Source organism: Balearica regulorum, chromosome 11 (genome assembly GCF_011004875.1).
Source record: "Balearica regulorum gibbericeps isolate bBalReg1 chromosome 11, bBalReg1.pri, whole genome shotgun sequence".
In the NCBI taxonomy this organism is placed as follows: Eukaryota; Metazoa; Chordata; class Aves; order Gruiformes; family Gruidae; genus Balearica; species Balearica regulorum.
Genome location: NC_046194.1, coordinates 20,514,370 through 20,528,135, shown reverse-complemented (window position 1 = coordinate 20,528,135; position 13,766 = coordinate 20,514,370). Strand labels below are relative to the sequence as shown.

At 42.7% G+C, this 13,766-nt stretch overlaps 1 protein-coding gene across 2 annotated transcripts in view; it reads left to right on the top strand.

Annotated features, from left to right (window-relative positions):
- Positions 1 to 13,766, top strand: part of AMMECR1 (AMMECR nuclear protein 1) — a 105,478-nt gene that overhangs the window by 17,828 nt on the left and 73,884 nt on the right. The window contains exon 2 of one of the 2 annotated variants that reach the window (XM_075763638.1): positions 8,571 to 9,102. In XM_075763638.1, the coding sequence (XP_075619753.1) occupies positions 8,571 to 9,102 (532 nt within the window). Of the gene's footprint in view, positions 1 to 8,570; positions 9,103 to 13,766 lie in introns of those variants that run through there. The other variant, XM_075763639.1, reaches the window with a different exon arrangement.

The following is a 13,766-nucleotide window of genomic DNA, read 5'->3' as shown; positions in this document are numbered from 1 at the left end:
ATCCATTTTTTATTCTGAACATGTAACACTTGGTAATTGTTCATCAAAGGGCAAATGTAATATTTTTCTTTGAGAACTTTCAGTTTTGATTTAACCAGGTAAAGAACTAGATTTAAAGTAAGGGTACCTTTAGAAACAGTTAGAAGTAGATTTGATAAGCTGTGACTTGTCCATTTAAGATGCAATGAATGAGATTATCATGAGCTAGTATTTTAAAATGTAGATGTATTATACTATAAGCATATATGCTTGAACTACATGCATTTAACATAAGAAGACAAATTGTACCCCAATATATAATGCCTAATGATAGTTCAATGAAAGACACATTTTCAGTATTCATGAGGTGATCACAAGAGTTTTCATGCAGCTGTTCTATTGCAATAGAAAATTTAGAGGTGAGATACTTACAGGTCACCGCAGGATTTGAATGTGATGACACCGGACAGTGGGACTTTGGCCTGTGAAAACAAACACCAACTAAGCAATAGAAAAACAGAGAATTCAGACTTTGATTTTTTTTTTCCAGAAAGTTAAAAACATGAGGGTTTTTTATGAAATTATTTTCAGTTTTCTTCTAAATCCCTAATCTAAACTGAATGCTAGCTGTAAGGACTTACTCCATGAAATGATAGCCCTGACATACTTCAGCAACAGTTCCTTAGATCTGACATGCTGTGCAAGGCTTCTCCTTAAGTATGTCACAATGACTCTTCCAATCATGAAATGCTCTTTAGAAATGCTAACCAAAATGAATGAATTATTATAAAGATGCATTTTCAAAGGAGAAGGTAACAAATACAGAATCCCATTTGAAATTGGAACCACTAGATTAATATATTTATAGTTCTACTTTAAAATACACAAATCAAATGTACAGTGTTCAAATCAAAATAGGTTACCCCTGTGCAATTTCTGGCAGTCAGTGGGTTATTAGAATATTAACCATGAAGAAACCATTGAGAAAAACAAGCATGCAAACCAAAGCTCAGATGCGAGTCTTGATGATCACAGATATTTCTACATGTTATAAACTGTAACTTCACGTTTTATAACAGTTAGCAGAAAAACATAATAAGCAACAGTGCTTCCTGAATGCTAGGACTTCTTTCACAATTGAAGAAATACTATTTACTTTACTCTCTTAAAATACTTTTAACATTGTTTAAATAATGATCATGTTAAAAACAAAAGTTCTGTCTTTAATTGCTGTAATGTCAGATAGGAGGGGCTGAGTTATATAGATAATGTAAATATAGGGATATCAGAAATAGCCAATGAAAGGAAGAGTGCACAAGAGGGCTAACACTACTATGCCAAGAATTGGGAGAAACTTTGTTGAAGCTTGCATGTTTATCAGCAGCTTGTTATTCAAAATGAATGCAACGTATTTATTTTTTACATTAATTGACAAAAATTATCACCACCCGCAGGAAGCCTGAAGGCCCTTCCCTTGTGAGAACACAAGTGTGGGAGATAAGAAGAATGAGAAGACATAAAGTTTTGTTTAATGGAATTTGTGTGTGCATGGATGTGTATCTATATAAATACCCCTTTCTCTGAAAGCAGAGGATAGCTCAGGAGACCTAGGAACAGACAAATCATTCATCAATTTACAAGGGAACCTACAGGTTTACAAGGCCTGGTTTTGAACTCATCACTCTGTAATGGTGAAATTCTATTGACTTCATTGGAGTAATTTGATTTATACATGTCTGAAAGGAGAATTGACTTTTGCAATAGAAAGTACATTAGAAAATATTATGCTGGAGAACACAAATTCCACAGAAAGGAAGCAATAAAACATGAATAAGTAACTATGAATAAGTGAGGTACCAAATGCTACCAATTCCCACAGATGCAATTTTATTCAGAAGCTTGCAGGACTTAGGGTTCAGGCTTGCTAGTCTCCTCTGAAGTCTTATGGATACAATAAAGAGTTATGGATGTGGTGTACATAAGCTGTTTGGCTTTTGCTACTGCACCCAAAAGAAAAAAAAAGAATCTGCAGGACTGAATATGTGAAAGCAAATAGGGGTGAGGGTGAGAGGTGACTCCAAAGTGCCGTGAGGATCAGCCTTACTGGGGCTGCACTCACAAATTGCCAATGATGAAAGTAATAACTGCAATGAGAAAGGTTTTGCTGGAGTGCTGCTGGCTTTTTGCCACAAAGGGTAACATCTGATATTAATTATCATTCTATTAATACCTCTAGGCTCTTTTAAGACACTGTATTCAGTGCTTTTAGCAGTTACAGGTTGATAGTGCTGAAGCACCAGCACCTTTATGGCAAAACACTGGCAGTTGTCAGCAGAAAAAGAGAAAGATTAAGTGCACCGAAGTGACATAAACGATGATTTTATGAAACTAGTCACAGAAAGGAGAATCGACATGACATTCAGGGTGACATGTACAGATCAGAAGCACTGGAAGATATAAGGTTAAGTGATTTAGGCATTGAGTATAAAGAATGTTGATACTTCTAGGGGAAAAAGGAAGAAAATACATTCAATAAAAAATAATACGTTACAATACTGAAGAAGGAAAAATACTTACGACTGACATGCATATTTTCATAAGCTGCAATAGTCTACTACAGCTAATGAACATTCTTTTAAAACAATAACCAAAATATTTCATGAGGCGTGACTAAAAACATCAATATAAAGGCATTAGATGTTCCCATCTGGAACAGTGGAAGCAGTTCTTGGCCATCTTAAGATTAACGAGTTCTTTTATAGAAGTGAGAAAGGTAAAGGGCAAGTAGAAGGATTGACTTGATTTTTTGCTGCTCACAAAGATTAAAGCAAAAAGTTCTTCAGTCTTTGGAGGAAAGAACAGTATATCTCATTTCTCTGAAAGGAATAGAGAGATGACAACTTCAATACTGTCTGAGCAGTGTAAAATACCACAGCAAGGGAGCATGAACCTAAGCTAAGACCGGGCCATTAGAGGAATGGAGGTGGAATTCGTTCACACTGAAAGCTAGGTAACATGTGCAAAAAGACAGCAAAAGCAGCAGCCAGAAGAAATTAAATCATTTCACAAGAAAATTAAATAACATCTGAAAAAGGATGCTCAACACAATCTTACATCAAAAGGAAGATCAAAATTTATGCCTGTTAGCTTCATTATATGGGACCATTTCTGTAATCCTAATCAATTAACATTGCTAACATTCCCCTCTTTTCTGAAATTTCTGCTCCTTGCATTAACTAAATTTGCATGAAAGTTTCATTTTGGTGTTTTCAGATGAGACATAAAATCAAGTGCTGACCACTTGGGATGGTTAAAGATCTAGTGCAATTCTTACAAACAAACAGGCATGTAACCATGGTGTACTGATCAGATTTCAATTCTCAGCAACTGCATTCTATCATCCTAATTTACTCATTCATTTGAAAATTAATGATTACATTTTTCCCTAGTACACCTCAATTGTTGTGTCCTAAATTTAACTTAAAACTCTTAAACCTAGCACTTCAGACTCTTCAGAAATGAGAAAGTCTATTAATACATATGGTTGCTCTACAGTAGTAGAAAACATTTTGTGAAGGAGACCAACTACAAACAGCCATGTCAAAAAAATATGTCCTAAGGCTTATTATTAATGTATCAGCTAGCATAAATCACTGTAGCTCCACTGACCTCAATGAAACCATGGTGAACTTATACTGAGAATATAGCTATGTAAGCTACATCTTCTTTTATCACTGTACAATGGAAAAATACATTCCAAAAGGATAGGATATTGCATTAACATAATGCAATAACATTCCAGCTCACAGAATTAAGTGAAAAGAATTCCATTAAAAAGCTACTACTAGTCTCACCTTTCATTTATTGCAAGTGCTTTGATCCTTAGGTTTTTAATTAAATCTTTTCTGACTCCATTGACACATTTGATGTTTTTATCTCTAGTTAGTAAACTGTCCAGTTCTAGATATTTAGTTTGACAAATAACATTTTAGAATACATGGTGGGGTTTTTGTTTGTTTTGGGTGTTTTGTGGTGTGTGGTTTTTTTTAACAAACCCATGCCCAGTTTTGCAGTGCAAGCTCCATGCACAGATGGTTTAACAGGACCAAACCCTAAATTTGCGTAAGAGTGAAAAATATCTGTAAAACAATGTTAATTTTAAAATAACACAGATTGGATTCACAGTATGGGGAAATTATAACACAGCTCAAAATATGAAACAGGGCCAGGATTCCAGTAACACAACATGTGAGGACCTTTTGTCTGCTGGCTGGTATCACATCCTGAGATGACTTTTTGTACAAGATTTTTTAGAAGAGACTTCAATAGGGGCTTGATATATGAAACAATAGCAGGATACGGCCTCTAACTGGTAGGAACAATTACTGCTCTCAGACATGTGCGAGTTAACTTTCATTAACTTTATTGGATTTTGTGCACACTTTCTGGCCTAGATTCAGAGCTGCATCTAATTTCTCCTGGGGACAGCTGAGACAGGGAGAGCACTGAAGAACAGTAACCATTCTGTCTAAGCAGAATATACTGAGGAAAACTCACATGAGCCTCAAGAGTGTGATAGGCCAGTTTGGGAATAAAGTGAGAAAGTAATACAGGCAAACTCACTTTCTTCCCAGCTACACCCATAATGCCTTGTAGGCTGCAGGGCAAGGGAAGAGTTGCCTAGACTGTCTCCACAACGGGTAGAAATTCCTCAGACCAAAGGAATTCTCAGCATGTAAATCTTCCAGTTTTATGGCTAGCCCATCCAAAAAAGATCATTATGGTGGGAAGATACAAAGATAGAATTTAACCTTTGAATTTTGGGAGATGTAAGTACAGACTCTTCTCTAGAACAATAACTAACTAGAATAATAACTAACAACTTCGTAGAGATACTAGCTGTTTACACTGTTCAATTTTTGGAGTTTGGTTTTTACAGAATTAACTGTGGTATAATGTTTCCTTTAGTTCTAAGAAAGTGGAAAATTATATATTTTGAAAAGAGAGCTTTCTGTTTCCCTTTCTTTCATTCCGTAGCTCTTACTTTTCTACAGTCTCAAGCATCAACTACTTTTCACCTTCACCTTCTAGACCCTTTATCCACCCCTTTCATATCTTTCCTCAACTGGCTTTCTTCACTTATTGTTTAAAATTCAAACACTTCTGTGATTTCTGACAGTTTCCCCATAAATACATGCAATGCCACTTTAGGCTGCATCTTCTCATTTTTCACCAGTACTGTTTAAACTGCCCAAGGCTAGTAATTATCAATTTTGAATAGCCCCTCCAATAGGCCCACACAGATTTTTGTGCGGTCCTCTGATAAACCAGACTGGAGAACTGATTTGGCTGAAAAATAATCGAGGGAAAAGAATAATTGTTTTTCAGCTTGATCTTCTGCCTCACATCTGCGCAAACAGCTGCATGAACACAACAGAATGGGTGGGACAGGAAAGAGAACAATTAGCTGAGGTAGAGCTGCTTAAACCAGCATTACTACTACTGCAGAAATGCACATGGAACCACAGCCTAAATGTGCTATTTTAAGTACCCTTTTAAATCCCTCACCTGTCACAGTGCCTATTAAAAGAATTGATACTAATAAGGCAAGGATTGTATCACTCCTGCTTACCGATGCAGCCCAATTTTGGCTCATTGTTTCATTGTTCTGGTTGTTCTTGTCTTGTAATTGGATTGTAAGATACTGAGAACATAAATCATTTTTTGGCCTACTTGAGAACAATCTGACTTCTACTACAGTCAGTGCAAATTTTACCTTGGATTCAAAAGGAATTGGATCACGTCTGTTAGGACACCATTTCCCCCAGACACTAGCCATTCTGGGTTTTTTTGTTTAAGAAGGGCAATCCTTCAGAGCAGCTTTGGATCACTGAGAAGTATCCTTCTGCAAATGGTTCTATTTTTCTTATCATCATTTCTCTAACAGCTCTTTTCAAGAATCATGGCTTGTGATTTTTAATTAAAAAATTAATTTCAATCTCTCACTTGTAACAAGTGGCAATTCTAAAATCACTAGGGCTTTAGAACATGAGGTGAGCAATAGTGCTAAACAGCTGGAGTCAGAAAGGAGAGCTATGTCACACCTAAATTAAACTGATTTAATTGCACTACCATACTGGCTGAGTTCATACTACCAAAAGACTTTGGGTTTTATACTGAGTTCACTCAGTACATTTGACTGCATATGAGGCACAGCACAGTCATCAACCAACAGGAGAAAATCTGCTAAAGTTAGTAAAATATAGAAGTGCTATATACATGAAGGAACCAAACACATTCAGGGTTCCTTGTAATAAGAAATGTAAAAGTCCTTGAGACTTAACTGAAGCAAAGGGCCAATGAAACAGATGTTGCAGTTAACTGAAGCCGTTTTATCCGAAGAATATAAATGGAAATTTTCCATTGAGCTATGAAAAATGCTTTGTGAATCTGCAGTTCTCTCCAAGATACTGACAAAAATATTTGATAATACAATTGTGTCTTCCTGATTACTCTAAACAATAATTTCCAGTTGTGTTTGTATATTTGCTGTTGTCTCTACAAAAAAGAGATTTGGTATACATTACATTGCACTGAGGAAAAACAGGAGCACAACTGTAGGCAAATACAGCAAAGAACATCTGCAGAGGTGCAAAAAGTAATTTTTTTAATGAATAATTTACCTTTTTATTTAGGGACCATTGCAATACCGTATTTAATCAAAATGTGATTGCTGTGCACTATCAGTAGTCTTGATACTGCGTAAGGATATCAGTCCTAGCTCTGAGACTGACACTGAACCTTACAAATCTCTGTCCCAGTGGAGTGAATGATTTATATTTGTGTCTGTAGCATAAGCTTTTGCAATTACTTGATATATTTATAAATGTTGGTGTTAAATAATATACGATGGTAAAAAAAAAAAAGGAAAAAAAAAAAAAAAAAAAAAAAAAAAAAAAAAAACAAAAAAAAAAAGAAAAGCCAGAACTCAATACCTGGAGAAACTATTTTCCCAAAAGCAACAGAAGGTGTCACTGCTAACTGATTTAAAACAAATGAATCTCGTAAGTGGAAAATACTGCCTTTGTTTTGAAAGAAACTTGAAAGTTGTTTGGGGGGGGGGAACTGGGTTCCCTTCTCAAGTATTCTCCAGCTCCAAACATAAACATTACGTTTGAAAATGGAAAAGGCTGCTTTACACCATCTAATTCCTCTCCTTTCTGTTTGCCATTATTCCCTGCAGCTGTTTCACCTCAGGCTATGATTCACAGTCAAAGCAAGTAAAGTTTAGGCCAGTATCTGGACAGAAACTCTCAAAGGGCTTTTTAACCCATTAGTAGTAGAGCTCTAGTAACTGGCAATTTTCTCTTCAAATCCAGGATAATTCAAGATCCAGACAAAATTAAGACCATGAGGATGCTGGAGAAACCATTTCCAACAAGAAATGTAAAACTGAGTCTCTAAGTAGTTTGTGACTGAAAACTTTCTGTAGACTGCATTTTAGCTTGGATGATGACTGGCTGTCTCTCTAAATGTGCAATATTATTTTAACTCTATGTGGCAGTCCTCACTCCTTGATATTGTAGTGTTGCCATTCTATGTTAAACAGCTGTTACAGCCTGTGCCAGAGATGGCTGCATAACACTGACGGGTGAGGTGTTATTTTCTAAATATACATACACACCGCTTTTGAAGTACTTTATGGCCGTTTGCAAGTCTCTCCATAAATTCAGATATATCTATATGTGAGGCTGATATAAAACACATTTTCCCTCCCACCCCGGTAGCTTGTTAAGATAATTTTAGATATCTGGAGCACTGCAGGAACTCACATCCTTTTCCCTCTGGACTTCCCTTCCCTAGAGGTCTCACCATGAGGAAGCCTGGGCTGCAGGCACTGAGGGCAGTGGTCTCACAGGGTCACAGTTGCCCCGTTGCTGAGGGCCTATGCTCTGAGCCGCTACTTATTGGACGTCAAGTAACTGCCAAAGCTGTAATTAAAAAAAAAATTATATTTATATATATAGAGTGCCCATGGCTTTTAGCCATCATAATTGCATGTTTAATAGGTGCATCCAAGCACTCTCTGCAAGCTCCTAGCCTGCCGACTCCAACACAGCCCCTTGCTTCTCTTTCCCCCCCTCCCTTCTCTTCCCAAGAGAAAGGCATCTCAGGTCACTTGAATTATTTAGCGTGGTGTTTTTAACCATCTCAAGAGCTTTGCTTCTGCCGTGCGACTCCTGCGGAGCTCGGGTTTGTGGGTTTATTTTTATTTTATTTTTTTTTAGCACGCGGGGTGGAGTTGCTCTACTTCCCTGGCAGAAGGAGGAGAAAAAGCACGGGGGAAAGGCGAGAGGGGTGGTTCGTCGTGTGGAGGGGAGGGGAAAGGCCGCCAGGCCCCGCCGTGGCCGCCACACCTGCGGGCCGCGCTGCCCCCTCAGCCCCGGTTCTGCCAGCTGGGGCCACTCACTGGGTCGCTCTAACGCAGCTCTCTCTGTCTCTCCCCCCCCCCCATCTTCCTCTCCCTCCTGCTCCTCATTCATTCTTCCCCCTTTCCCGCCGCCTACCCTCCCGCCCCCTCCCCGTTGCAGGCGGAGCGGGCCCGGCAGGAGGCGGAGCGGGCTGCCGCACGTCCCCCGGCCGGTTGGCCGGCCCCCCCGCCATGGGTCGGAAGCGCTGCGTGGGGGGAGACGGCTCCAAGATGGCGGCGGGTTGCTGCGGGGTGAAGAAGCAGAAACTCTCCAGTTCCCCTCCCTCGGGCTCGGCCGGCCCGGGAGGTGGCGGCAGCGGCTCCCACTGCGGCGGGGCGGCGGCGGCGGGGGGCGAGCCGGGGGCGCTGCCCCCGCCAGGGGGCCCCCGCCTCAACGGCCTTGGGGGGCTGGCGGGGGGCGCCGCCGGCTGTGCCCTCTCCCCTCCGCTGCCGCCCAGCTGCGGCGGGGGCCCCGCCGGCCTCTCCCCGCCGGCCGCCTCGCTGCTCTCCTCCCCCGGCGCCGGCTCCGGCGGGCCCGGCTGCAGGAAGATGGTGGTGTCGGCCGAGATGTGCTGCTTCTGCTTCGATGTGCTCTACTGTCACCTGTACGGCTACCAGCCCCCGCGGAGCCCCCGCTTCACCAACGACCCCTAGTGAGTATCGCCGCCGCCGCCGTGCCCCGTCCCGCCGGGCACCTCGTGCGCGCCCGTCCCGCCCGGCTCCCCCGGCCGGGCGCCCTGCCGGCACCCTCCTCCTCGCCCGGCACCTTCCCCGCCGTCGCCCGGCCCCTGTCCTCGCCTGGCCCCGCGCGGCCCGCCCGTCCCGGGGCCTGGCCCGCGGGCGCCCCCGCCCCGCGACCGTGCGGCCGCCGGCCGGGCTCCCCCGGCGTGCCCTGGGGGCCGCGCTGCTCTCCCGCGCCCGGCTTGCCTCAGGAAGCGCCCCGCTCCGCGCTGCCCGGCGGCCGCCCGCTCCACGGCAGCGTGCCCACGGTGGCCGGTCGCGCTGTTAACCCCTGCCAAGCCCTTCTTGGGACTCTCTAGTGGCATCTCCCCCCGTTCCCTGACACCTCCGGCCGGGCCGGGCCCCGCCTGCCCCGAGCAACCCGCCTTTGTGCGAGCGCGTCGTGCCCGGCTCCGTGCCCTTCGCGGCGAGGTCCGACTGCGGGAGCTTCTCACAGCGCCCCGCGGTCAGTGCCCTCTCCCCGCTCCCGGTTTGTGTTCGGTAGCGCCTGAGTAGACTGCTCCGTGCTCGTTTCACCAGTAGCCCCTTCACTGGACAACCTCTCCCTGTCCATGTGTTCTGCGTGAGTACGGGCCTCTGTTCACCAGTGTTGGATGGTGAGTACCCAGTGTAAGAGAGACCTGTCCTGCGAATCCTGGATTTGTGAGCACTGGTGTACCAGTACGTTCCCTGTGCCAGGCACTCATAACACTACTTTGGTCTCAAACTGTGCAGAGTCCTCGCTTTGTAACAACCTCTGAACATCACCCGGTGTTAGACATCCCGAGTCCCTGAGTAATCCACCACATCAAATTCCCAGAGTTTTGAACAGATCACAGAAACACCTGTTACTCCCATCCTCCCCCGCCTCCAAAGCCTCCTTGCAAGAGTGTCCACCGAGGGCCTGCTTTGTTCCCGTCCCTGCCCACTCTTGTTCAGTGTTTTATCTTGAACCCTGTGCCCTCCTGCCTTTGGAAGTGACCTGACAGGACAGCGTTGCCCAGCATGTCAGCACCTGCAGCTTGCCTGCACCACGGAACCGGGCGTGCTGTTGCAGATAGAGTTCACACACTTCAGGGAGTAACTTCTCTCTGACAGGAAGTTACTTCCTCTCAGCTGGAATGAGTTACTGAGTCGCTGTATGCTCCAAGTCCGTTTGAATGCAAAGTTAACGTAAGGGGTTGTTGAAATCAAGTTTCCGCTGGTTTACTTTGCTTTTAAATGGGATGGAGCTCATGTGGTGAGTTTCCAGGCTTCAGCTGAGACTCGAGTGTGTTGGTCCACCAGAGTGCATGTCACTTGTTTCCTCTTATGTACAGCATGACTATCGAATCCGTGAGAACCTGTACTTTATCAGTATATAACAAATACAGTTTTTTTGTGTGTGCCTAGACCCTCGTGCACCCTCACCAATGCAAATGGTTATCATGCTGTCCGTGTTTCATTAATGAGATGTAGTGTATGCTTCTCGGTGTTTAAAATAATGTGATGTACTAATGATCATATTTGGAGTCCTTGCTGTTCTAACACCCAGGATCTATACATCTCTTGCATACTTTCAGCTGCTGTCATGACAACCCAGCTCTGTGGATTCCTACTTAACCTGCCACCCGAGCAAGTCTTCCCTATATGCTCTTCATAACTCCTATGTGATTACATCAGAGTACCAATAATGAAAGGAGGGCAGGGAGACTCCACTGTGAGTTTCTTTACCCAGGTCTTTTGTAAATCCATGTCTGTCCTTTTGTAGATACCAACTGTTTAGGAACTGCTGCTCTAAGTAGCCATTTTGCTTTGCATTGTCCTGTATCTGTTCTCCGTCCCAGACCATTATAGGTTACAGCATCAGCTTTGTGCCGTTTCACTCTTTCATTGCTGTAAGAGAGTTGAATTTTGTCTGTGTCTCTCTGTAACAATATTATCTTGTTCTTGTTATGTTTTTTAATTGTATTGCAGAGTGTTCTGTTGAACAGATGAGTGCTACTGTGTCTGTTTTATTAGTGGAGGAAACTGAGGCAGGGGTGAAGATTTCATCACTGAAATGTTTTCCTGTAAGCACTTTGATTCCTCTTAGTAACCAGTAGATCGCTTCACCTTTCTTCTCCCACTTCTTTACTTAATTTGCCGTTGCCTTCTTGTTAAGGTAAATTACTTGTATTTTTCTAAAAATCTTATGTGTGCTTAAGTGTTCTTCAGATTTAGTTGCTAGACCTGGTGAAAAGTTGCTGTGTCAATGGAGTTCTGAAAATGGCACTGCCATTAAAACTAATGATATCATTTCTGCTATTCCCATGCTTGTGCCAGCATGCATGGTTGTACAGATTGAGAAATGATCTAATCATAACTTTATTTTTTTCCCTGGTTAGTTTTCACAGAGATTGGTTCCCTCTAGATGGTTGCATGGCTTCACAAACACTTGTGCCTGCACAAGTGTGAGGTGGGAATAAGCAGACAGATGGCAGAACTGCTGCTTTCAGCAGCCTTGTGAGCTGATTATGTTTGTGCAGTTGGGGAAACAACTTTTTCAAAGTTGTTCAGTATTAAATGTAAAATTCTAGGTCGGTGAATAGTTGCTCCTGCTTAGTGTTCAGAGGCAGCATGACTTCTAGCATTCAAAAGACTTGCCGGCAGTCTTATCGATAACTGGGTAGCTCAAAAAGATAACGATGTTGTCTTTGAAGCTGAGCTTCATCTTGTACAGCAAAAACACCTGAATGAGAACCAGCATTTTTCAGTGGATGACTGTTGCAGCTTTCTGTCTGCAATCCTTTTGGAGGTTTTGTCCGTAGACCAAAATATCTGTTCTTAAGAGTAGTATCCTAAAATAAGAGTTTGTATGTGAATTCTAGAATTTTTTTATTTTTATTTTTTTAAGTTGCATTAATTACAGGGAGGATGAAAGACCTGTAAGCAGGTATCCTCACACAAGCATGACTCATATTCCTTGCAGGTCTTTGAACAGTCAAACTGGGCATGATCAAAGAAAAGCAGGTGGCTGAATCACTTGGACAGGAGGTTCTGGTGTGTTGTCTTTTGAACAAAACCTGCTTGTGGTGACACCTCTGGATTTTTGTAACCTTTTGTTGCCAAGATGAGGACCACAGCAGGGCTCAAAGGGAAGGAACTTTGGAGCAGTTAATAGGAGTGAGACAAAATGCCTGTTTTGAAAGGGTGCAGGTTTCAGACTGTAGCACAGCCCATACATGGATGAAATAGTTGGCACTTCCAGATACTCTGACCGTAGTTCCTAAAGCACAGGGTATGGGGTCTTGGTCAGGGGTACTGCTGGGGAGCTGTTGGGTTGGAGAGGGTGACTCATGGAGTCAAAAGAAGTTAACTGGAAAATACTGAATCTGTCCAGTGGCATCTTGGTGAGAACAGGCTCAGCAAATCCCTCCAGCCACAGGCTTCCACTTCTCTTGTAGGCTTCCATTGATCTGCCTACATTTTATTCCATCACTGTCTTAATTGAAGAGCTTTATTCTACATATAATTTCACTTCGCTTTAAGCTGCTGTCTGGGTCACCCCTTGTCTTCTTCACAGGGTGTGTTCTGCAGGGCCTGACCTTTCCCCTTGCTTCTACCAGTGTGGTGGCTCTCAAACTATAAGTGTGGAAGGAATGTGAAAACTGTCCTGTGGAGTCTGATAGAAAGTTTGAAAATTGTTGCCCCAGACAAAAATTGTCACTTACACAAAGTGTCATTCAGACATTTCTTGAAACTCAGTTTGATGTGTAAAGTTATCAAACATGGCAGTCAATTAAAAGCAGTTCTTTTAGAAGTTGCAATAGAAATAAATTGTAAGGGGATGCAGAAAGAGTTGTAAAAACATTTTACCCCATTCATTTAGGGAGAAGGAAAACAGAGTAACCTTTTTTCCTGTGTTTCTTACTTTTCTGACAAATAACTTATATTCCTTTATTTCCTTTCTGGTTTGGTCTTGTGCAACACACCCTGTGTTTCCATGATCTGTGGAAACAATACTGTGTCCTGCCTTCTGTTGTAGAAGTGGAAAAGGGCTGCCCATCAGTGGAAACGGACTAAAGGTTCACACTACTCACTACTATTTTTCTCCTAGTGGGAAAGTGTTTGAGTAGAAGTGCAAGTGTGTACAAGAAGGTTATGACAGGATGGGAAGGGTAAGCGTGCGAAGTGTTCAGTTGAAGCTGCGCTGTGGAGAATGAGGATGACTTTTTTTTTTCCTTAAAGATCCTCATATTTCTGCTGACTATATAGATTTCCCTTGGCACACAGAAATCACCCTTCTGAGTTTTTGATCCTGCACAGTGTCTGCCTCAAGCTCTTCAGCTTGCCTACTTAATTTTAATGTTGGCATCTTTGTGGAGAAGACATTGTATGGCAGTCCAGCAGGTTAACTCATTTGCTAGTTGTCTGCTTCTTATAGACCTTTCCTGAAGGTAGCTGCTAGCAAACAGAATTATTTTAGTGGTGACCGCCCATACTTGACACAATTTGTCAGGGGAATAGTTTATTCTGCCCCCATCATCTGGTACATGGTAACCGAGATCAAGATTTTGCAGCCGGAATGGCCAATGTGGCCCTGCTTCCCATCAGGCTGAGGAGCTCTTAGCAAAGA